Source organism: Prosopis cineraria, unplaced genomic scaffold, assembly GCF_029017545.1.
Source record: "Prosopis cineraria cultivar Desert tree isolate PC_DT_omini unplaced genomic scaffold, ASM2901754v1 PC6, whole genome shotgun sequence".
In the NCBI taxonomy this organism is placed as follows: domain Eukaryota; kingdom Viridiplantae; phylum Streptophyta; class Magnoliopsida; order Fabales; family Fabaceae; genus Prosopis; species Prosopis cineraria.
The window spans coordinates 24,329,709-24,357,343 of NW_026555337.1; the positions used below are offsets into that span (position 1 = coordinate 24,329,709).

General features: G+C 28.3%; 1 protein-coding gene across 1 annotated transcript; it reads left to right on the forward strand.

Moving 5' to 3' along the window:
* Nucleotides 1–7,614: 7,614 nt before the first annotated feature.
* On the forward strand, nucleotides 7,615–27,241 carry LOC129314018 (leucine-rich repeat receptor-like serine/threonine-protein kinase SKM1). The gene is made up of 3 exons (XM_054957398.1): nucleotides 7,615–8,308; nucleotides 12,366–12,656; nucleotides 26,601–27,241. The coding sequence occupies exons 1-3, from the start codon at nucleotides 7,615–7,617 to the stop codon at nucleotides 27,239–27,241; spliced, it is 1,626 nt and encodes a 541-aa protein (XP_054813373.1).
* Nucleotides 27,242–27,635: the final 394 nt, after the last annotated feature.

Below are 27,635 nucleotides of genomic sequence, written 5' to 3' on the forward strand. Positions count from 1 at the left end.
TCTCTCCTAAAGAGGTGCAGCCGAATTAGTCTGAGTCATAGACTCAGGGTACCAGAGCAAAACCAAACCAAAAACAAAAAAAAACAAAAACAAAAACTAGAGGACAAATATTACACTTAGATCTAGGCAAACCCACATTCTCTTGGATGTTGTCAATTATCTCTAAATCTGTTTTCTTTTTTTATTATTGTAAATGATTTGTTACCTAACAACATTTTTCACAAATCACATAATTATTTCTTTTTATTAATTTTTAGGTGAAATAATTAATAATATTAGTTTACCATACTAATACTAAGTTATGATGAGATCCTGGTTTGGTATTAATTTTTTTTATATAATTCTTAGTTTTCATTCTCTTTTTTATCATCATTTTCTTGATTCACTTGAAATATATCAATATTTTTTTCACTCGGTTTCTCTTCCTTCTCTTTACTTTGCATATATTCAATTATTTTTTATTAAAAGGTAGTCAAATAATATCCAGGAAAAAGAAAAATTATAAAAACTAAAGTCACCGACAAAAAAGAAGCATTAAAAAGTCACCAGTGGGGCCATTGAGAGCGACATTTGATTATTGAAGTCAAACTGAAGTGTTTAAGAAGGCTTTGAATGTTTGCTTAATAAGATTCATCTTTACTTTCATGCCAAATTCTATCAAAATTAGAAGCAAACTAACTGTGGATGTTGATGTCTACTCTATGGTAAATTCTTTCTAGCATTTTAATATTTTCTTATAGTTTTAAACAAATCTTCATTGCCTGAATACCCAAAGGATATATATATAATCCAAAATCTTTTATGTAGTATTTAGATTAACGGATTTGTGTTTAGATTTTAGATTTAAAATTTCACATTAAAAATTCATGTATTTAAATTTTTTTGTTAAGATAGCATACAAAATTTTAAAGAAAGAAGATGGACGAGTTGGGATTTAAAAAACAAAAATAGAAAATTGAAAGTGACAATCTTATCTCTCTTCTTCAGTTAGTGGGAAACAAGAACAAGGGATAAGAAAAAGGACAAGATTCATAGAGGCACTGAGAGTTAAAACATGAAGAGAATGCGATTACAATAAATGGAATTTCAAATAATTAAAGCACTGAAAAATTTGAAATTACATAGAGGTTATAATAAAACAGACTTGGAGAATTTGAATCAAATCCAATTCCATATACTTGATGTACTCAAATATAGAAGAATTGATCCAAACCCAAATCCAAAGCTCCAATAATCCAAATATAACATCAAAAATTTAAGGTCAATTAGTCTCTGCAATGGTTCATATAATATAATTTCCAAAGCATGAGTAACTGCAGGGATGACTATTAACCGACAATGTCCTTGTTAAAACATCTTTAATTAAGAGCATCTTTTGGAGTAGTTACGTTATCTTTATATTAAAATCAAAGGACCAATAATTACACTTAAAGCCGGACTGATATTCTCCTTTCGGCGTGCCAATTATCTTTAAATTGTTTTAAACTTTTTTATTGCTTTAAATGATTTGTTACCAAAAAAAATCTCAAATAAAAGAATATTCAATTTTGTTTATTTTTATAATTAACATTAATTTTACCACGATAGTAAAATACAATCATAAATATGAATTATTTAAAAAATGATTAGGATATTTTATTTTTAACAAAGACCTTATATATGTTGCCCTTCCCCTACGTTCAAAGATGAATTGACTTAGACTTGAAAACATATGAATATGAGTAGGAAGACAAAATGAGATTCTTTTTCTTTGGTCCCATCAATGAGCTAGAAAATGTGGAGGAAATTTCCTCAATTATAGAATTTGATAGTTAATTTTTTATCAAAATGCTATAAAAATGAATAAATTATTAAGTAGTACTAATTTATGGTGCGAATTATAATTCCTTAAAATTTAAAAACAATATTGGTCAAAAAAATTCAAAACAATATTTAATGATAATTCCTATTTTGTCCTCACTTGTTCCAACAATCTAACTAATTTATTTAATACAATTAAACATTTCACATATTCCAATGCAATTAAATGTGAGAGGAAAATTTAACACTGGAAGAGTTATCCACATTTAGTACCCAATTATGTCTTGAATAAATTACCTCAATAGAAGGACATATGAACAATTGTAAATGAGAGGAAAAATTAGTAAAATATGTAATAGTTTTACATATTTTTATATGCAAGAACTTTAAATGACCAATATAATAAAATGGGGGAGTATAACCAACAAATTAGGTACTACAAAAAATGAAAACCATTAAATTAAAATATTTAGGATAATGAAATTTTAAGTCCCTCAAGTTCACCTCAATTATTTATTTGGTGCCTGAAATTTAATTTATACTGATTTAGTCCCTTATGTTTGTCCCAATTATCAATTTTGTTTTTATTGTTTAATAGAAGGTAACACTATTAAAATATGCTGCTATGAAATATGAATTAAAATTTTTATTGTTGAATTTTTTCAGAACTCATTTTCTATATTTTCAGTATTCATGTTTGCATTTTAAGTACTTATATGTTTTCAATAACCATTCCATGGTTTTAGTATTGGAATCAGAAAATGAGGATCGAAAACGAATAAAGTGGCTGCTACTAAAAAATTGAGCATTGAAAATGCTAATGATGACTATTGAAAATATAAAAATGAGTATTGAAAGTATGTAAGATGAATAATGAAAAAAATCAATCAAAATATTTTTAATTCCAACTAAGAACCATGATCTCTTTTCTGAATTTCATAATTTTATTATATTTAATTATAATTAATATTCTTATAAAGTCTTTAAATATCATTTTCTCAACAAAATGTTATGTTTGAATCATATATAAGCGATGACTAACAGATTAATGAACCAAATTCCATAGATTTGATATTTGCATTCACTTTTTCAACATAATTTTTAAATAAATCATTACAAATTCACAGTCGTCGAAAATCCAGATAAACACTATTTTTTTTTTTGTTAACAAATACAAACTAATTTTTAAGATAGAACAAATATATAGGCAAACTTATTGTGAAAAATATTATTTTGAACTATTTAAATTTGAAATTTCAAATCTTGATTATTAACCAATTAAATGAAATTATTTATTCACTAAACATTATTTTATTTACTAATAATCTCAATAATAACATATCTATTATAGTGTATTGAATAAACCAGTTAACTTCATTAATATTTTTCTCTAGTTAGGCCTTATTTTTTTTTTAAAAAAAAGTTATGTTCAGGTTATACCTCCTTATGATATTATTAGGTTGTCCAGATATGAATAAATATAAGAGAATGTGAGAAGTCACATATCAAATAAAATTGGGGTCAATAACTAATATAGAACAAAAAGAAATGACCCATAATTTAAACTTTGAGGTTTTGAGTTAAAATGTGATATTTTTCCGCTACTCTTGTCTATTTCTCCTTTCTCCTTGTTTTGGGTAGTCACTACCCATGGTAACCAATATCTAATTATAATGAATAAAAGTGGGTGCAATTCTCTTTTCTTTGTTTTTTTTTTTTTTTTCCGGTTAAGAGTATAGGTTTCAGTCCTTTCGTTTTCGTATCTAGAAAACCTAGCCACATGTAATGAAAGTTTTTTATGATAACAAATAGTACAATTTAATGAGATTTAGAACGAAAAAATAACTCTTTCCTTTCACTTAGCTGCATTTGATTTCATCTTTTTATCTTTTATTAATCATTATGTCCAACGAATTTTTATTACTTCTTGAATGAGTACATAATTTCATTGATTGGTACAGTAACGTTCTAACAACCATTAAGAAAAAAATCCAGACGTAGTGATTACATCTAAACGAAATCTGTTGGTAAGCCCAAAACAAAATTGAATCTCAACGAAATATTTTATCACTTTATAAATGGCTGACTTAATTTCATTAATTAAAACATGTTACAAAATATTCTAAAAATGGTAAAAGTTCTAAGATCTTAATGTCATAAAAAATTAAAGTGAAATGACAAAATTACCCCTAAACATTTTTCATCGAACTTCATTTGCAACTCAATTTCTTATATTTGTTAGTGATTTATAAGAAATTTGCAACTAAATTTTAATAGGAAATATAAAAAGTTAACTAGATCAATTGTTTGAAAGTTTTTGCAACTTGAAACCATGTTTCTCGTATTTGATATTAATTTGTAACCTGGCTTCTCTACTTTTCAACAAGCAATATTGAAAATAATTGGCTAGATCATATGTTTGAAAGTTCCATGGGTTGATGGATATTTGTGTCCCTCAATTATTTGTGCAAAAGCATTTGATATATTATTTTTTGTGGTGCATTATTCAGCTTAAATAATTAAAAACAGTGTAATATTGTACTTGCTATTAACAAATATTAACGTTAGTTAAACTAGGAAATTACAAATACAAGACCATGTAAGTGAGTTGTTTATTGAAATTATATGGAGAGTTCAAATTTTGCCAAAGACTCCACTGTATTAATGCCATGGATTTTGCTTCCTTTGGTCATATCAATGATGATTGTAAAGTGACTAGGAAATTTCTCATCAATGAGTTTTGTAGGCTTAACATGTGCTATTACTGTAAGTTTCGTGAAGAAAGCAGTAGAATATAGATGCATTGGTAATATTTTTAATTTATTTTTATTAATTCATATGTGCACTCATATTTATTTTTCTCTAATAATAAAATATGCAATCATAAATGTTAATTAGAATACTCAATAAATATTTATTTTCCTATATTACTTATAATTTGGGACAATGTCTGTAACTTTTGGGGGTTTAATGTAATTTTATAAGTCAATTAACAATTAAAAGTAATATTTATTAACATTAAAGACAACATTGCATCATTTTCAAATATAAAAAGGGGACATTGCCGTACAAAAAATTTAGAATATCATACGCTACTGCATGTACAAATAGTTTAGATATAAAAATGTCTTTTAATCCTTTTATATTTTCATTAAATTCAAAACAGTGGCGTTCGGTGAATGCATATCAATATTGTCTTTTCTTTTCTCAACTCAATACTGTAGTCATGGAGAGAAAAAAGCAAGTCATGAACTGTGACAATTCATCATTTTTACTCTTGTCCGCGTTTTCATTAGTGAAGTGTAAAATCAACTATTTATGCTATGAAAAAATGGCACCGTCAAGGAGATTCTTTTGTGTGAAAAGAGAAAAGAAAATTTTCCAGTCATATTATTCCAATAACTTGATGATTATTGATGTGGCCAAAAAGAAAAAGAATCTTATCATTTTTATTCATGCTCATTTATTTCCAGGTAAAGTTAGCTTATAAATCCTTGACATAAAGAAAGTGGCACAATGTCAATAATAATAGCGTCTTAGTTAAAGTTAGAATGTTCATATAATTGCTTCCCCCAGTCCTATTTATAAGGTATTTAAGATATTTTCATGTATTTTAAGAAAAAAATTTATTATGTTGCTATATTTATTAAAAAATATTTCAATATTTCAATTATATCCTTATTAATTAAAGGAAGATAGTGAGTCACCTTATTATTTATACAAATGTTTTCTCATGTTAAGGGTATTTAGCAATGTTTGTTATTGTTTCCTTTTGATACTGATTTCAAGTTTGATCCTATATATTTCAACTTTGATCCTATTAATTATACACACTTTAATAACAAACTTTCTCTCACCAACATTTAATTGAGGGTAAATGAGGAAACTTTTGATAAAAGATTAATGACATGATTTGCAAATAGGATCAAAAAAGATTTTCTCTTTCTATATTATAAATAGAACCGGATGGAGTCCATGTTGCTTTCATTTTGGTTATTCGGTAGCTTATGGTAATATTTTCTTGTATGAGTATTTTTTGGTTTGAGAATCAAGTTGTTAAAGTAACTTTGTAACCCATGAAAGGTTTTATAAATGAGAAAAGAACTATGAGATAATTCCCCCCCATAGAGTTAAGGAAAAAAGAAGGAAATTCGAGAACCATGAAAAAAAAAATTATTTTGTGAGATTTTATGATATTTGTATATTTTTATAAATAATAATTTTTCAAAAGGCATATTTCTAATTATTTTAAGATGCTAAAAAAATGTGTTGCAAAAAGAATTTCATTAACAAGAGGAGATACACAAAAATATCATGAAATTTTAAATTTATCAAATAATAAACCAATTTTTATAAATAGAAGCCACCAATATATCATAAAATAAAAAAAAATAACATTTTATTATTGCAACTAAACATAGAATGATTATTTACATTTGTATCAACAAAAAAAAAAGAATGATTATTTACATTTCTTTGGATTACATATATGTATTATTATATTTGAGGCACGGTTGAGCACCAAACGTGGGCATCTCTTCCTACTAGAATTCGAACTATAGTTCACCATGTTGTAAGAGATTAACTTTTTTTGCTAGATCAAACCCCACTTGGTATCAATCATTTACTTTGCAGTCTTAAAAAAAGAAAAAGGTCCTTAGAAAATAACAATGAGGATGATAAAAGCATATTCCATGCACCCACCGAAAAAGAAAAAAGAATAAGAGAAATCAAATTCTAATCCGTCAAGAGCTTGATATTTGATAATCCCTAATTTATATGTTTATAATCTGCCAAAAACAATTTGATATGCCAAATGACAAGCCAAAGATATTTTTCCCTGCCTTCATGTTCCGGAAATTAAGAAAAGTTTAATAATAATTTATATTAATTAAATCTCTTTTAAACATAGTGGTAGCAATTTCGATTATTTTAGTTCAAAAATTGTTCTTTAATTATAATTTTGTGTATCTTTTAATTACTTGTTTGGAATAAAGAAATTTATTGGATATAAGAATAAGAAATGGCAATGTGTGTTTGGTTGGCAACAATTTGATAGAGGGAAAAACTTATATTCTTAACTTTATGTACTTAAGATGCTTGTTTCCAATTAAATCAAGACATATTGATCTTTTGCAGATTGTTTAATTCATAACTAACTCTTGTTTTTTAATATTATTAACTCATTAAAATTCACTTATTTTAATTTGATTTGATAAAAGTATATTAAGTATTTAAGACTAAGTATCTAAGTCTTTCCCATTTTGTCATTTTGCTTTATAATGAAAAATATTGATGTTTTATAATTAAGGAAATTTCCAAGACATTTTCCAACTCATTGATGCAGTCTTGGAAAAGGAATTTCGTCTTATCTTTCTATACTTTACGTTTTTAATCAAGTGAACTTGAATGTCTTAAGCGTAGAAAAAGGGGCACAATAATTCCAGTCTTACTTGAAATTATCTCCAAAATTTCTTATTCATTTCATTCTTTCTGTTCTCTTTCTCTTAATTTATGATTCTTTTTTCTTCCTTTTTGTAGAAAAACTTAATGGCTAAGATTTGAGCAATCTCATTGTTACCTCCCTTCGGTATAACTCATTTTCAATTGCGTTCTCCATAAAAACGAAAAAGATGATAGTTTATTATATTGGCAAGAATTTGAAAAGTCCCCTTTGTTTTCTCACCATAAATATAAATGTTTTTATTAGATTCCCAATTTACTTTCTGTTTTTATTATCATTGATGAGCAGTGTTTATCAATCTCAAGTGTATTATATATATAGCATGACCTAACCCTCCTCTTCAATCCAAAATGGCCAACCTTTGGTTTCGTTTTTCCTCCTCCATGTTCTCAATGCTTTGCTGTCTCGTGGTCTGCCCAACTTTGTGTCACACCAATTTCACCAAAAATGATGAATTGGCACTTCTTGCTTTCAAATTTTCTGTGAGAGACCCGTTCAATCACTTGGCCAATTGGTCTAACTCTTCCTCCATTTGTGATTGGGTTGGGATTACTTGTGATGCTAATGGTGAGAGAATTAGTGTACTGAATCTTGCTGACATGAGTCTCATAGGCACCTTGCCCTCACAAGTGGGGAATTTGTCCTCCCTTGTTGAACTTGACCTTCATAGTAACAACTTTCATGGTGAGTTACCAAAGGAGTTGCAGCAGTTACACAAGTTGGAAATTCTCACCCTGAGCTATAATGAATTTGACGGAAAAATTCCAGCTTGGATTGGAAGTTTATATGCTCTTCAGCGCTTGAATTTTCGTAATAATAGTTTTGGGGGTGTTACTCCCCCAAGTGTATCGAATTTGTCAAAGTTAGAGACATTGGATTGGACTTCTAATTTTATCCATGGATCCATTCCACTTGAGGTTGGAAGGCTTCAACATTTGAAGATTTTACTTATACAAGTGAACAATCTTTCTGGAAAAATACCTCTAACTATTTCTAACTTATCCTCACTTGAGCAGATGTCTTTGTCATACAACTATTTAACAGGTATGTCTTTCATAGTATCATAAAAATTCATATTTTCTCCAAATCATGTCAAACAATTTGTAGGTAGTAGTGGATTTGGATCTTCTTCATACTCTACCTCAATATATACATCCTCCTTACCTAATCCCATTCATCCTCTTAATTATTTTTTTGATTTATTTATGCGAGATTGCTAATTATGATAAAATAAATAGATTATTCACTATTGTCATTTAAATAGTTTTGAAAATAAGTTCATAATACTTATTTATGATAATCATCAAATGAATAGTATATTTATTTTAATGTCATAATTAACAATCTGATACCATTAGATTAACCAAATGAATAATTAACTGGATGGATGGGATTTGGTTTGGAGGAATATTGCATTGAAGTGGGTATGGAGAGGATCCAAATCCGTAGTGGTGTGTCTTAGGATAAGCTATTTACAAATAATTATTTATAATTTTAATTTTCTTGGGATACTGGAAACTTTGTCATTATGCTTAAACACACAATATAGTGTATTATCACTCTCTATTAGTTTTCTTTACATCGTCAGCACCAGCTATTTTACGTGCTTTTTATTAGTTTTTATCCTTTCCATTTGGGTTCTTTGAGCCATAATACATAAGACTAAAGCTGGGGGTAAAAGTTTGTCTAACTAAAATTTGGAAATTAAAATTAGGATACATGTCAATCTCTACAATGTGATTTATGTACGCACGCTCTTTGTTAAAAGCCAGTTTGACAAATTGAAGCTCATTTGGTTTATTTATTTGGAAAGTAAATTTACATGTAGAGTGACAGAAGAGGACACGATTTTTATGATATGTATGTATGTATGTATGTAAATATGTGTGTGTGTGTGTGTATTATAATTATATAATTTAATTTGGTAAATCTAAGAAAAATATTTAAATTATAATTATAATCATAAAAATTATAATAAAAATATTCAAATTATATTTTAATATTTTAACATATCAATATATATATCTATTGTAATCTTAATTTCCTTTAGAATTTAACCTGTTGAAAGCTTTCGAATATAAAGGGGCCAGAGAATTTCTGCTAGGTCTCTTGCAAGGAAATTTTCATTAAATTGTAAAGGATTTGAACGGAATCAAAAATTAAGTTTTTTTACTTCAATCCAATTTTAATAAAGAAAGGGTATTTTATTAAAAAATTATTTTAGTATATTATTTTTTATTTTTAGTTCTATAAAAATTATTGGGATTTTATATAAAAAATTTCTAATTTTAAATTAACTGTAATTAGGTACCATAGATGATAGACCCAACAATAGTATCCCGAGAAACTTTTGAATTCAGGTATTGGTTTTCACTTAATCCACAAGACTCCTTTATCTTATCAACTTTAATTTTTCTCATATTTTGATTTAGTTTTGTAAGTCCTATATAATTAAAAAAATTAAATAAAACATATTTAAATAGTTTTTTCGACCCTCTTTAAATAGTTAAGTATACAAGTTTTTCAATTAGGATTGAAGCTATTTTTATCAACACAAATAATTTTAATTAAATGTTGGCCCGTAAATGTCGTTCAAGTGTAAGGGAGCTATACTTCCAATAGTTTATTAATGTGGGGCCTATATCAATTTTATATTAAAAATTTATAATATAAATTTTCAGATTTAAATCTGAAAGATTTTAACTCTATAAAGAAAGTATGCAATTCAAATAATCAACATTGGAATTTTGTTTGAATGAATTACATGGTGAATGAGGATGTGGTGTCTTTAATGCTAGATTAAGACAAGTGATCAGAAACTTGATATTCAACTCCATGCAAAACGGGTTCTTCTTTATGATTTATTTTATTTCCATTTTCTTTTAAATGCAAATTCAAGAGTTATTATATCTTGATCACAATAACTTTAAAAGAATGCATTCATAAAATTATTTTTGTTAGTTAGTTTTTTAATCATAATCATTTTATGTGAGCACTCATAATAATGCGGTTTTTTATTTTATTATCATATTGCAGGAGATATTCCCAAAACAATCAGTGCTCTCACAAACCTAAAAATTATAAGCCTTGGTGTTAACATGTTGTCTGGCCAAATACCAAGAAGCATTGAAAACTTGACTATGCTTCAGGAATTATATCTCGATAACAACAACTTAGAAGGCATCCTTTCAACAAATCATTATATATAACTTTTCATAAATTTTGTTTGTTATTATTGGTTCCATGATGAATCGTGCATTCCTCAATTGCATCTCTGTGATATTGTTTAGAAATATTATTTTGTTATAATTAACTCTTTTTTTGGCTTAAAAACATAGGTGAGCATACAATATTGTTATTGATTCTATGAAGATTTGCAATTTCAACTCCATATCTTCCTATACGGGTATTTGAATTATCAAAGTTAGCACATTTTATGCATTATGCATGAAATCAACTTTCCAAAAGTATGCTTCATAGCTTATTCAAATTAACATTCCTGACAACATTAATGTTTGATCATTCTTTTATTGTTATTTTTCAATGATATATTGGTGATAATAATTTTTTTTAATTTGAGAAAGATAAAATATTTGAATGTTCTTTGCAATCCTTTATTAGCTAGCAATGCAAATTTTTCACGTCACATGTTTTATAGAATTCCTTGCATAGTTACAATAAAACCAAGTAAAACTATTCAAATAATTACTATCTTGATATTTTACTCAATTCGCGGGTCGCCAAGTTTTTGTTAATTGTGTTTATATTTGGGACTTGGTTGTAATTATCCCAATATATTACTTTCTTAATACTCCCTTCATTCAGTATTTTAAACATAGTTACACCCCCAATATGTTAATTACTTGTATTTAAATGAATATTATTTTTTCATGTTTGTCATTGTTTAATAGGTTATCTCACTTAAAGGTGAAATGGTTGGTTGGTTTATTTATTAAGAGTATTTTTGAAAAAGAAAAACTCATCTATTATATATTGAAAAACTAAAAAATGCTTTACGCTTTTGAACATCCAACCTCAGCAAAAATACCTTATATTTTAAATGAAGGAAGTATATGATATTTTTGGTAATTCTCGTATACTTGGCACTTATTCCGCAAATTAAAGACTTGTACAAGCTGCCATTGCCAAAACATAACCTTTCTCTCATTTTCTTACTTACTTGTAGGTTTAAAGTAAGCATATTATGTGTGTGAGATTTTGCTTTTATATATAAATGATTATATAAAAATAACCCATTAATTATTGTTCTTTTAAGTGATGGCGCTAAGGACATGTGTCTAAAATGTAAATTTTGTTTTTGCCTAATGCATAAGAGGACATGCTAGCCATGTTTAGCCCTTCGTTCTATTTTGCCCACTCTTATGTCATCTACTATATTCTATTCACTTTTATTCTATCGGATATGTATGTCTTTCATTATATCAGATACATTCATCTTTTCTCCTAAATATTTTAAACAATTTTATAGATGTTAGCGTGTCTTAGGATAAGTTATTTACAATCTCCTATTCAACATTGATTTTGTTGGAAATGGTAAGGGGATATATATATTGATTATAATTTTAATTTTGTTGCATATTGGAAACATCGTCACTATGCTCTAGACACATGATAGTGTTGGGTTTTTGGGTGCACATGCATCGGAATAAAGTTAAAAATTTCCCAAAACCTCCAAAAGGATCCATCGGCTTTGCTAAAATTGAATAAGAGATGGTATAGAACTTATCAATTTGTTTGAGAGATGCAATTTTGCAATCTCCATTTAGCAGCTCAAATGACAAGTGTTGCTCCTTGAATGAACACCCTCTACCAATATCCACACAAATGGGACCACGAACACAAACAATGTACTAGCTCCTTATGTGATGTTGAACAATACTTAGTCATTGATATCCAAAAGGCCACACATATTTTTGGTGTGTGACTTTAGTGAAAAATGCCCTCTGCTTTACTGTCAAGTTTTTCTCTCTATATAGGTGGTTTTTCAAGGTTTTAATCATTTGAAAAACCCAAGGATATGTCATATCTCCTTTCCTTTCTCATTCTCATTTACTGTTATTTTCCTTTATTTACTTTGCAGGAGATATTCCAAGAGGGTTCAATTATCTTCAAAATTTGAAGATTCTATCTTTAGATGGTAATGAGCTTTCTGGCCAAATAACATCAAATATCTTCAATATGTCAGAGTTACAAGAGATTGACTTAAGTTGGAATAATTTGTCAAAAAGTATTCCCTTTGATATATGTCATGGACTTCCAAAATTACAAGGGCTGTATCTTCAACATAACGAATTGTCTGGAACCCTGCCATCTAATTGGATACAATGCAAAGAGCTCCAAGACTTATATTTAGAAAACAACTTCTTCACAGGTGTGTGCTTCTCCACCATGTCAATTAATCTTCAATTTTAAGTTGTTTGTAAATATATTTTAATTTCACTTTAATGATTTGTGATTGGTCATGGCCATAGAAGAAAAATAGAAAATATTTTTATATTTTCATTTAAATTAAATTCGATCTTTTCTAAAAAGTTGATAGAATTGTTCTTTGAAACCTTTTTAGAGAATTGTTTGGAATGCTATAATTTCGTGAACTCCTTTTCTTGTAATATCACATGTTTGTATAAATGCTTATTTAATTTTAAGATTATATAAAACGCTTGTATTGTAATTTTGTGTGTGTTCTAGAACTTCTATCGTTATATAAGATTGATTCTTTTAATTACCGCTTACAAACGCTGGTTAGGAGTAGATACTTGTCAAAGTATTCTGTTTGGAATGTTGGATAAAATGAACTATAAAAAAATATGTGGCTTTGCATAGTTACGTTGTATTGCACAGACAATATATTTCAAATAGTGTCACTGCTTAATTGTTTTATATCAGACTATGTCACCACCAAGGGTTCACACGGTACAACAATAATATTTGTCTTTGCTTCCAGTATTGGTTTTCATTAATTAGTTGGTCAATCTAAATCCATCTATACCTAATGGTTTTTGATACATTATTATTGCTAGCATTCTAAATGTGAGACAACGTTCAAATCTGTTTATATTTAATATTGAAGACATCAAGTGTTAATAAAATCATCATTGATTTTCTTGGTTCAAGTGTACTCCAATTTAACCTCTTTTTATACATTGCACAGATCAATCTATTTGTCTAAAATAAATATTTTAACACATAGTCTTGAAAGATATATGTATTAATTGTATTTTGTTTTAGAAAGACAAATTAATAAAATTTCATTTTACAATTAGTTGTAGAAAATAATTGTATTTTAGTTCAAAAAGGACTTGAGTTATTGTTAATTTTAATTGTGCTAGTTAGTATGTCTTCTCTTTTGGAGCATCCAAGTTCATTTTTCTTCAAATTATGATGTTCTAACTTTCTACTTCTTTTAGCAAATAATTTTCTTAGCATTACTAAGAACAGCATCGCATATTAATTTTCATTTTCATTTTTTGTTTATTATATCATGTTTCAATAATTCTTTATGCATAAAATAAGTCTTTGGTTATTCTTAAGGGAAAATGACAATTAGGGATCTGGAATTATTCAATTCCAAGAATGGATGATGATGGTCTTTACCAAAATTCAAAATAAAAACATATATGAGTTTACAAAATTGCCCTCACATGGAAAAATAAAAAAAGATATTACTGAAATTACTATGATAGGTTTGGAATATTGTTAATCTTATTGAAAAAAACCAAAATTTCACACTTGGGAATGGGTTTTTTCCCAATATAAATTCACTTGTGAAAATTTTAAAAGGCACTCATGAATATAAGATAGTTACTTGAAAATTCACTAAAATCACTTCTAAATATGAACCCAATCTCTTGTGAAATTTAATGCTTATCAATATATAGGTAAACTACTTGAAAATTTAAGAAAAGACACTACTAAAATTACTATCATGGATTGGAGATTATTGTTAATCTTAATTAAAAAAACTAGAATCCCAAGTATTAATGGGTTGGGACTACTAAAGTTACTATCATGGGTGGGGACTGTTGTTAATCTCATTCCCAAGTGTGGGTCCTGATTTTTCCAACGGAGATTAACCATAGCCCCAACCCATAATAGGAATTTCAGTTCTCAAAGGCAATTTTGTAACATATATGGTTTCAATTCCAAGTAAGCACCATGGTCCACTATTGGGGTTTCAATAATTCATGGTTCCTAATTGTAATTATGATCTTATGGGTCCTTAATTGTCATTTTCCCTATTTTTAAATTTTGCGATGCTAGCTTTGGAGACTAGGACACGCCTTCTCGTTTGGAAAGACAAATGTTATGGAAGCAATTTTTTGAGAGAAACGGAGACATGATGTTGATATCGAAGGAATTTTCAATTATTTCTAACTTTTTGTTGTAGCAACATCATTATAATTTTATGATTTTAATTAACAAACCTAATCACTAACTCATCACTTCGTCCAACAACTCATATGCATTCTTGTCATATTTTTCAATGATTTTCTTTGCATCTTAGAAACAATGACTACATTGCTAAGATTTTTTTCCTTTCATTTAGATTTTTGAACCATAATGCAATAAGTATTTGTGAAGATTATCAATTCATCGAAATTAAATACTTATGTCAAACAAATATATTATATTGGTTATGATTTGCTAAAGTTATGATATATTATTATAGGTGATTGATCTAGAATATTGTCCCCTTAATTCTACAAGCAATTCATGCATAGACTCAGTGCATCACGCCAGCTGTGCTCCATCCAATAAAAGTGGCCATTTTGATGGTTTTAAATATAAATTTATTTTGTCATTGATGATGATAGAGAGAGAAAATGCAAAAAATTAAAGAGGCACCTCTATTTCAAAAATAAAATTATTAAAAAAATGACACATAAATTTTATTTGATTGAATTGACGGCAATTTGATTGGATGGAGAACAAACAACGTGCAAGATTTTCTCCAATTATACATTGGCCAATATGGAAAGAAATATTGTAGGATATACTCTAAACAATAATCATCCTACAAATATGAAAATTATTTACACCAGAACATGTTAACTTGTCTTGCCTCCTCATTGACGAAACATTGAAAACTTAACCATGCTTTCAAGAAGTCATATTGTGTTACTGTCATATTGTTCAAATGGTTTCAAATATATAAATATTTACCCCTCTAATACACTATATTTGATCTGCTCTTAAATGTAGAAACTAGTTTGACTAATATACATATATAATATATAAGTAACTTAATTATTATCTATAAAAACTATATTTTAGATTTTCTAAAATACATATCCTTTTAATAATTTACATTAGAATACTATAAACAAAGATTAATTATAAGAATCTAAGTATATGTGTGGTTTGGGAAAAAAAATACATATGGGAGAAAAAAGAAAATTGAGATTTTATATTTAGAACAAAACAAATTCCCCAACTAGTTTTTACATTCAAGACAAGAGGAAGTATATCAAAAGCCAATGGCCATATTTTTGAATTCCAGTTGTGTGGGTGGGTGGGGGTGTGTGGTGTGTGTGTGTGTTTTTTTTTTTTTTTTGAAAGTGTTTTGGCTTCCATTTTTCAATATATGTCATTCTTCATGAGATATTGGCAATTTTAGATGATATTGAGGCATTTATCTTTGCCCCATTTTTGTTTGCATACTTAATAGCTATATTGTTTGGCTTAAATCAAATCACAAATTAGTCCCCAGACTATAGGTTCATAAATTTTAGGGACTCTAAACTCATTTTTGGTACAACGTTCCCCTTCAACTTTTGAAAATGATACAATATGGCTCTTAACTTGACTATTAGTTGAAAAAAAAATAACAGCAAAGGACCAAAAAATTAAGACAAGGACACAAAAAAAATATAGAAAAAGGGCCAAGAAAATTTTATTGATTCTTTTATATATATATATATATATATAATTTTTGATGTCTATTTCTATCATTTTTTGGTCAACTAATAGTTAAAATTAACTTTTGTTAACGATAATGTTTAGATTGCACCTTTTTAAAAGTTGAAGGAAAATATTACGTAAAAAAAGGTAAGGGTCCCAAACGTTTCTTGGACCTATAGTTTTATAGGCCAATTTAACTCTTTTACCCATATTGTTATCTATGTTTTTATTTTTATTGTCACATTTAATGGTATCATTGTCAATTGGTGCTGTGAGTAAATTTCTTTTATATAATCATTTTATGTAGACATTTTACGAGTAGCTATTATTTGATCTGGAAAACTGCTTATGAGAAAAAAAAAACCTAAAGAAACAATAATAGAGAAATGATATTGAATATCTAAAATTTATCAAAAAGGTTCAGCTGGAAATGAAAATTTCAATTACTTTCTATAGTATGCATGATTTTACCATACATTGAGACTTTTATTATTATGTGATTTTTCTTTATCTGTGACATTGCTAGAAATACCCTTAACACTATAAGATACCTTCAACTAATGTGAACTTTATATCTTCGATATTTATAAAAATTTTAGGCCATGCATTGACTAGACCATATGAACAAAATAGAGAATCTTCATTTTTTATTTTCATCTCAAAGAAATTCTTCTTCTTTCGCATATTATGTATTTCCCTTTTTATTCAATTTTTTCAATGAATTATAGGAAGTAGCGGTTAAAATTTCTATGCATTTGAAAAGAAATAAAGCAAAATTTATTACCCAAATTTCAAGGCTTCATTCTCTCATTTTAACACCTCCCGCATAAATACATTAGAGAATCCGGATACATTTTTTATGCTTAGAAGCTCATTTAATTTGCAATATGTTTTTTTACTTGTTATGTTGCAGGAAATATTCCCTGGAGCATTGGAAACTTAACTAATCTAGAAGTGTTGAATCTTTATCAAATAAATTGGAAGGTACACTCTCAGCAAATAATAAGTGCTCTTCTTTTTTTCTTTAATAAAATATTTTATGCATAGCAATCAAATAGCGATGTTTAGACTTTGTTTCTTTGGTATATTACAAGGTGCATTCCTAAAAAAAAAATTGATGATGTCCACATGGCATGTTTGTGTTAAATTAAATAACTTAACTTTTAACAGCGTTTTGGCTGCATATCAAAAGTTAATTGGAAACATGAATATATATGCTTCATGCAAGTGGGTTGCCTTTAACACCATAATTTATTAACACCATAAGGTTAATTGTAGTTACATAGCATAGATTATTACGTGTTGAAAAAATAAGTATAATATTTAAAATATTTAATTTATTATTCAAGTTTATATAGTAAAAAATCTATAATTTTTTACGATCTATTTAGTTTATATATTTTTTCTGGCTCCTGTAGATGTGATATCATATTAAGGGTGTGTAATGTTAAATGCATATATAACCCAAAAAAGAAAGAACAGAAAAATTGCATACACTTCCACGTATCATGGGTTATATTTTTATTATTATTTCAACAATTTAGATAGTAATCTACAAATTATAAATAATATTACTATTTTTCCTTTTCACATTGTTTTTTTTCTGAGTAATCACATACATCGTGTCTTTGTTAGAACACTACATGAAATATTTTGTAAGAAGTGGAGGATGTTTGAAGCAAAAAATTATAATTTTTTTTGTAATAACTATAATGAAATAAAATAATAGAGGATTCGGTGCACAATTTTTACTCGTCAACACACATAACAATCTTCTATATAATGAGTCGCTTCCAACAACTCATAATGCGTTATTTTTCTTAGATTTTGTTCATATCATCTGGACATTTTGACCATAAGGCCAATAAATATTCTTGAAGAATTATTGATACTTGAGATTTCAAATTATGAACTTTTGAATGCCAGTAAGCTCTCTCATTGGGGATACAACCAATTAACTATGACAATTTATTGGAGTAAAATTGTACTTCTTCAATTAGCATAGTGTGTTCTTTTAGTTTAATTTACATAATTTCTTCAGGTAAAGTGTTTATTATGTGTGTGTTTGGAACTTTTGATATATGCTATTTAATGTTCTTCTTCAACATTCATTTACCCCCCCATTTTATTTAATATTGAACACAAGTATATCCTTAACATTTGGATTATAAACAAGAAAGCAAATGAAAATAATATTGTGATATGGCCAAGAGGTGTATTTTAAATTTATCGAAGTTAAATATATATAGTGTGTGAAACAAAATATACTGTATTGATTGATTTGCTAAAATTAGTTATATATTATTATAGGGTGATTGCTCCATAATATCCCCTTAATCTACATAAGTGTATTTTTGCTATCATATATTGGAAGATATATTCTTAAAAATCAATCATCTTACAAATATGAGAAGTATAAATTTAACCACATGTCTTTAACTTGTCTTGCCACATCATCCCAAAAGCATTGAAAACTTAACTTGTTCAACAAATCATAATATTTTATTCCCATATTGTTCTAACAGTTTTCATGGCATTGCTTGAGATAACTTCTCTAAATGACATGTTAATGTGAATACTTTCATGAGCCTATTTATTAAGAAAAAAGAGAGGATCTAGTTTAATCTTCAGGTCACGCGAACTTTCGGTCATATACTAAGAGACATTGGAAACTTGACTAAACTTCAAGAGTTATATCTCAATGACAACAATTTCCAAGGTAATTTTTTTTTCATCAAATTACATATGATATTCTAGGTACTCTGTCTGTGTTACTTTAATTTTCATATGCTCTACTATGAGCAACAACGCATTTTTTTTTTTTCTTCTTTCTTTGTTTTTTTTTTTAATTGTGTCCTCTTTTGGTGTTTTTTTGGATATTTCATCTTAGGATATGTTTCTAAAGGGATTGGTGATTGTCAACATTGGAAAATTACATACTTGAATTCTGATAAGCTTTGAAGCCAAATATCGTCAAAACCAAATATATAAGCAAAAAGTCTTTGCAGCACATGTTAAACATGTTTTTTCTTTTTGGGAAAAAAAGCAATAATCAAACAACTCAATAGTATATATATTAGTATCAATATTTTTTAAAATGTTTTCTTTGTGCCATCCAAAAGAACCATATTTCCTTTTTCTTTATCATATAAAAGGAGATATCTATAAACAAACTTTGAAGATGTTCGAAAATTAAAAAATATGAGCTCAGATGCTAATAAGCTTTCAACAAAATCTTTAATAATATATGAGGGAAGTTGATTTTTTTTTTAATATCAATGACAGTAATTTTTGAGGATGCATGTCCTCAAATGTATCTAATGCATTTCCAAAATTTTAAAAGAACATTTATTAGATAAGGCTAGCACTCAAGAAGGGGTGAATTGGGGTTCTTTGATATTTTCACAAACTTTTTCCAATCCAAAATAAAGTTTGAATCAAACAGAATTTAAGACAAGGAGCTTTCTAAATTAGATGAGGTTAAGAAAATAAAAGCTTTGCACAAGAGATTTATACTGGTTCAACCCAACCACTTGGTCTACTTCTCATCCTCAACATTACTTTGAGACATTTTCCACTACAATCACAAGTTTGAATGGGTGTTTAACACTTCAACAAAACCACAAGGCTACACCACTCTTTATTTCAGTCAAACAAACACTTAAATACCAAGCATTACACTTGGGATTTCTAATATTTCAGAATAATTAAAAGCTTTCCAAGATAAATAACTCTCAAAAAGAGTATAGATATGAAGACAATGGAAGTTATGAACCAAGTGAGAGCATTTTCACAAAACTTGAATGCAGTAGGTAAGAATTCAATATAATAACACTTAATACACAATTTGTTACCCACTCACTTAATTCTATTTATAGTTTAGGGTCATTATAACTATTAGGACACTCAAAAAGTGGTTTAGAGCTATTAGTGTCATGTAGAATAAAAGGAAAGATGAAAAAGCACTTTTTTCTACAAACTACATTAAATGCACCGTCAGAGTCTTAGACAAGCATGTGTGAGATTAAGACACATGTGTATTAGTTAAGGTAGAAAGGCTTGGTTCATTCTTTATTTAGTTCAAGCATGTGGTCACTCTAAGACAAGCATGTTTTAGGAGTTAGAACCACCTTGCTTCTTTTGTGAACTCAAACATGCATGGGTCAATACTAAGACAAGTACATATTTGATGTATAGTTAATATAGGCTAAGACAAGCTGGTTTGACCTATGAGATAAGAGAATTTTAGCTTTCTCAATTGAAAGACTCTCTAAGATAGATTGAAGAATTCTAAGTAAATGAACTAAGACAAGCATGTGTCAATCCTAAGACATGCGAGTTTTGGGTTAAGCACGATCTCAAGCTAAGTTATAGGAACTAGAACTTGCATGTGTTAATCCTTACTTGAGCATGAAATAGAACATATAGTCAAGTTCTTGATTGAACACTAGATCTTGCATGTGCTCATTATAAGATAAGCAAGTCCTAGCAAACTATTGTCGGAAGGACTTTTTACAATCAATTATTTTAGATTTTTTTATGTCAGTTATTGAGGGAAGTTAAAAAAAAATGATGTGGAAAGTCTGTTTCAACATCAGTTATTTAATTGATGTGGAAAACACTTTCTACATCGATTATTTAGTTGACCTTTCACATTAGTTTTTTTTTTACAAAAAACCGATGTTAATTGTTTTTGAACATCGATTTCTATATAACTATTGTTGAATTGTTTTTTTTTTTGTTTTTCTATACATCCAAAACTTAAATTTGTAAATTGCACAGAATATAATAGCCAGCCAACATAATCAATGACTATACAACAAGTTGCAACTATACTAAATATATTTTCTAAAATGACCTAACATAATAGTTTACCCATAGTAACTAACTAATTATTAATCTATATTTTTGTTCAACTAGAAAAACTAAAATTTTTTTCTCAACCTCTTCACTTTGAAAAGAACTCCTTGAGAAGTTGTTGAGCCAAAATATCTCGATTGTTGTCAATCTCTTCTTCATTATAGGGTTCCAAATTATCAACAATCTAAAGAATATCTATCACAACATTACCATGGGAAACATATCAGTCAATAGTTCAGGCAACCAAGCAAAACTCGTATAGGTCCTCCCACATATTGCCTTCAAGTTGACCAATCTCAGCACACCTATCAAACATGTATACCTTTTACAACCAAATATAAAGACTTCTTTGCATCACTCTGCAAGCTCTCATAAGTATGTGCTCACAAAAAGGACTCCATTCCAACATCACAATCATATCCTATACTCTATCATCCTAGGCATTCACAATGACTTCTTTCTCTTAGGATATGGAACTCAATCCTTTGGCTTCACCATGCCATATCAATTCCTATACCTCAGATTTATCCCCCACATAGCAAATACTCTCTTATTTCAACAATGCCTAGTAGACTCCCATTTAAACATTTCACACAAGGACAAAAATACAGTCCATTTTTACTAGGGACATTCCTTTTATCAAATTCAAGAAAATGTTCCACACCTTTCCAATATTCTTCACTTGTTCTCCTAGAACTCACACAACTACGACCCATTGTTTAACCACTTAATTAATCAACATACAATTTGTTATATTTAATTTTTCCTAAATTAATTTAAAATTTTTTGATAGATTTTTCCCTTAAAATAAGGCACCACTTCGATCAAGTTCTACTCAAATCTATGCTAGTTGAAAATTTAAGTGAATCTAACAAATTTTTAAAGATATAACAATTCAATAACAACATGAATAAAAGTTATGACTAAATTACATACCTTGTTAGTTTCAAGCATATTTTTTCATTAATATAAATATTACCAAAAATTTTGGCAGAGTTTTCCCTAAAATAGGAAGTTTCAAAATTTCAACAATCACAAAATTCTATCTAGCAATAATTTGAAACATAACAATTCTCAAACCTTAACAAGAATAAAAAAAATTCATGACAATAAATTTAATCCCTCTAATAAAAGAATCTAAAAATCCCAACATTTTAGAGAAATAAAATAATTATAAAAAAATAAATAAATACAATTTCAATAAAAAACATACAGAGAAAAATAGTAAAAATTCATGTCTATAAAAAATATGTATGAGACTTACTTGGAGTCTATATGACAAGAAAATGCAACTCCCAAAACTCACTTGAGGTAATACACTGTAATGGAAGACAAAGAAGAAGCAACTTCTGATTGGAAAATTGAATCTCAAGAAGTGTTGGATTGGAAGGCACACTAAAAAATTTAAAAAAAATAAAATCCCAATCACGATCGTGTACCAATCAAATTCGTTTAAGTCAAAGTGGATAGAAGAATTATCTTTTAAATGTCACACTTCTTTGGCTTCCTTTAGACCTTATGAGCTGACAATGCAAATCTGCTCTCCCTACTAGTATCCACACAAATAGCTTACTAACACGAACAGCATGCTAACGCTTCCAATATCTAATGTCCGTATGTGCAGAACCCTTGGAGGATCTAATCTTCTAGCCTTAGATACTCATTCTCTTTCTGGGGTATTTTTGTGGCTCTCAAAATTTGGTCGTCAAGTGACTTTTAATTTCGAAGCTTGACCCTTCTCTATCTTATATAGATTAGAGTTTTGGTCTTCCCTTATGAATTTTTGAAAATAATCATAATTATTTTAAAAATCATATCTTGAACTAGCAAAAATAAAATTTAATTTATCTCATAAATTAAATTATGATATCATATCTTATTTGAATTTATTTTATAAATTCAATTACAAATTATATGATATCTTCTCATATCATGTTAGTTATTAAATTTAATCTATCATATAAAATTAAATTTAAAAATAACACAATATAATATAATGTATAATGTATAATGTATCTATATATATTAGACATATACAAACACACACACACCACACACACCATATATATCCAAGTGTATATATATATGTATATCTATTTATCAGATAAATATTCAAATACATACACATACACATAAAATTCATTTACTCTAATAAGGCATTGCATTCATTAAATCTAAACACATTTATGATTCAATGAACTTAGACATTATAGCTCAACTTGGACTATTTTTATGTGCGACCTTGTAGACCCATATGAAGATGGCAGCAAACCAGTAACACTATTAGCCCACAAGTTACAAGTAGCCTTTAGCAAGACATTATGACTACCCAATTCATATAGGGATCAATGATCTGATATAACCTATCATATAACCATATCACATTCCATTTGTCACACGATATTTTGGGCAAGTGTGTGACATGAAATTATCATTCTCCTTTACTTGACCATTACTTTCTCAATTTATGAGTGGATTGTCTATAGCAATGAAAACCCCCTTTCCATTGTAGTATGACCATACATTTTCTCAATCTTACTCATGAGGAGCCTGGTAATATCTCTCAATTAATGTGAAAGACAAATTCCATCTTGACCACTCATATTTCTCTACATGAATATCACTAAACTCAATTATAACCTTTATGATCACCCGGTTAAAGGTTAATTTTTGACTAGGTCAAAATTCAATGGTCATCATGTAGGAATCCATGATGATCTCAAGTTAAAGGCCTTAACGGCAAGGTTACATATGAGATAAGTTTATGACTTGTACCATGTAGTTGTCATAGCGGATCGGTCAAACCCCTAATACCCTTTCAAGTGCCTACGACTTTGATTTATATCTATATAATTAATCAAAGTCATACTAGTCTTGTTTCATCTATGATCCCTCATAGATGACCGACCAGGGACATTTAGGACAATCACTATAGTTTGTCTAAGATATAGTTATCATAGTGAACATGCAATTAATATAATAATAAAAGAGAAATTCATTAAATAACAATGTTCATAATATAATAATTGGTCCTAAGGCACAACTTTCAATAAAAAGTTTTACTCATAATGGAAGAAAGAAGAAAGAAAATGGAGACTCTAAATAAAAAAAAACTTGACCCACAAAGATAGAAGAAGAAAATAGACCTCAAAAGCTCTAAAATGACATTAATGGCGATAACAAAAAACTCAACGGTGATGGTGGTGGACTTTGACAGTAGTGGCTCCAATCGATGATAGCCTTGCTCCTAATGATGGCTTGGGTAAAGATGGAAGCTTGAAAATGAGAGAGAAATTGGGAAGAGAGAAAATGCAAATGAATTGTTGAAAATGACGAGATGATTTGGCAGATCTGATTTAAATTGGAAATGACATCGGTTATATTTGTATAACTGATGTCATTTCCTAGTTTCAATGTCAATTACACAAAAAATGACATTGAAACTTTAACATTTTTTTATTTTTTTATTTTTAAGGTTTTCCATATCAGTTCCTTGTATAAACGATGTGGAAAACCTCTTTTACATCGGTTAACCAACATAAAAAAACTAAGATTTTATGTTAATGCCACCACTTTTTCTTAACAACGTATCTTTAGATAATTGACATTAAAAAATGGTGTAAGAAGGGTTTTTTAGTAGTGTTAGGGCAATTGCACTCACAAGTACTAATTAGACACGCATGCATCTCTTATGAGACAAGCGTGAATTAGAGTTCAATGTAGGCAATGCTGTTGTACTCTAAGACAAATGAGTTTTAGCTCTAACACAAGCATGAACTAGATCCAACTAAGTCCTCTAATACATTTTAAGATTGAAACACGCGTGTGTCAATTCTCAAACAAGTGTGTATTAGTCAAAGAACAAGAAATGCATTCTAGGTATTTTGCAGTGAAATGCTAGGACTTCTGAGCCTATGAATTGTTCTAAATGAATGATTTCTTACCATGCAAAGTTTAAATTAGCTCTCAACAAAGTTTTTAACAAAATATCTAAGACAAGATAAAATATAAACCTATAAGTTAAGTGTGCTCTTGCTTTTCATGGTCTTGAGGACTTGTCACTTTGATTATAATATATTGATATGCCCAAGTGACAAACCCTTTTCTCTTAGTTTTGTAATAATCAAAACATATGATTCAACAATGTTGTCTTTTCATTTCAATAAATTATTTGGCTAGAAATTTAATGTGTCATCATTTGTCATCAAATAGATTTTAGTGGATATAAATTGTAAAAATTAGCCGTCTTCACAATACAAAACAACAATTCGATAAATTCTTTTTCAAATTCTTATAATTTTTAACAATTGTATATAGAAGGTCTACAATCCATTATAAAGTTAACCTCATATTTATAGATGCGATTAACATTCAAATATTTAAAAAATTATGCAATCAACAAACTTCTTTTGTCCAAAAGCATTCCCAAACACTAGGTGTTGCTCAATATTTTTATTTTAATATAATATAGTTTTGAAAGATTATAGAAATGTGATACATGTTTGCCTTGCTATATATAATATGTTTATTTGATAAATATAGACGGTTTCAAATTTTTATTTAAATATTTTTGTATTAATTTTTTATCCATTATGAGGGTTTGAACCCTTTACCTACCCACACTCCACCTATCCTTACCACCTGAATTAACTTCAAGTTTTTTATTGATTTAAATATTAGTTTCAAAACCTTTATAAAACAAAAGTTTTTTAAATTAATTTATATTTCATACAAGCAATTTAAGCTAGATGTTGACTTGTTTGCTACATGGAATTTAAGATTGCTCATGTTGTCCAAAGATAATAATATGGCTTTCTAAAGTAATTTAAAATGTTCACCAAAAATTATTTTGATTTGAATAAAAGGTTTACTATACAAAAATTTTGCAACTCAATTCAACAACTTAAAAATGCTAGAATAGAACTTTTGTTTGAATGAATTGCATATGATCAACCAGTAAAGAGTTTTATGCATGCCTTAGAACGAAAAAAGAAACAATATCCAAATTTCAAAACTTTTTATTTTTTTCACTTTTAGCAAAATAAAATATAATAAGACAAAATAAAACGGCCACTAAATATTGAGGTAGCAGATGCCGCATCACCCCAACTAGTATTCAAATGGAATGTATTCCGCTCATAACAATTTTCTAAAAACTATATTTTAATTTCACTTTATATATGTTTTGGGATTGTTAGCATAGAACAAATAGAAAAAAAAATTGTCATTTTAATCTATGAAGTGAAACTAAAATTAGTTGGATTATATTATTGACCCAACATTATGATGATCAGTATCATTTATTTGTCTAATTAATTAGACATGTATATTTTCTTTTTCCTTAATTCTAGTATTAACTTAAAATAAGTCTACATAAATCTAAAATAATAATATTTTTGCTTTCAGGTTTAATACCTGCAGAAATAGGCAATCTTTATAAGCTTGAACGGCTTGTGTTATCCAACAACAAATTGAGGGGATCTATTCCGTTGAAAATTTTTAACATGTCAACTTTGCAAGTGTTGGAACTTTCAAATAATTCTTTATCAAGTAGCCTTCCATCAGATTTTGGATGTGGCCTTTCCTAATCTTGAAAAGCTATATTTATGGGGCAACAAACTTTCTGGAAATATCCCAAATACTATTTCCAATGCCTCTAAGCTGGCCATTTTGAGGTTGGAGGAAAATAATTTTAGAGGGGTTTTACCAAGAACACTTGGGGATTTAAGATACTTGGAAATCCTTCAAATAAATGGTAACAATTTAACCACATCAGATAGTTCCAATTCCAAAACCAACTTTATTACCTCATTGACTAATTGCAGGCATTTGAATATTTTGGATCTCTCAATGAATCCATTGTATATAAAACTTCCCAAGTCCATTGGAAACTTCTCTGCTTCTCTACAAGAGTTGGACATAAACTCTTGTGGTATTAATGATAACATACCATCAGAAATCGGGAATCTTACTAAATTGATTAGACTATCTTTGGATGAAAATGTTTTGAAAGGACCAATTCCAATAACAATTGGCAGCTTACATGCTCTTCAGTTTTTGAGCCTCAAAGGCAACAACTTGCATGGTTTAGTTGTTGATGAGCTTTGTGAGATCAAACCACTTGGCTATTTACATCTAAGCCAAAACAAGTTTTCTGGAGTAATGCCACCTTGTTTAGGAAATATTCCTCCTTAAGAGAACTTCACTTGGGCTCTAATAAGATGGCTTTTGAGATACCATCTTCCTTTTGGAATTTGAAAGATATATTGCAAGTAAACTTGTCTTCCAATCAATTTTTTGGGAATATTTCATCAAGGGTTGGGAGCTTAAAAGCTCTTACTTTATTTGATTTATCCAAAAATCATATTTCAGGCATCATTCCAACAACTATGGGCGGCTTGCAAAATCTACAAATTCTCTATTTAGCGCATAATGAATTGCAGGGATCTATTCCTATTTCATTTGGGAATTTGATAAGCTTAGAAAATTTAGACCTTTCCCAAAACAATTTGTCTGGGGAGATTCCTAAATCTTTGGAATTACTTATTAATCTTAAGTATATCAATCTCTCTTATAACAAACTCCAAGG

Excerpts from the sequence above, each read along its gene's own strand:
- LOC129314018 (XM_054957398.1), top strand. The coding sequence starts at position 7,615 with ATGGCCAACCTTTGGTTTCGTTTTTCCTCCTCCATGTTCTCAATGCTT. Across the intron at positions 8,309-12,365 it reads GTCATACAACTATTTAACAG|GAGATATTCCAAGAGGGTTC; the intron begins GTATGTCTTTCA and ends TTTACTTTGCAG. Across the intron at positions 12,657-26,600 it reads AGAAAACAACTTCTTCACAG|CCTTCCATCAGATTTTGGAT; the intron begins GTGTGTGCTTCT and ends TTTATCAAGTAG.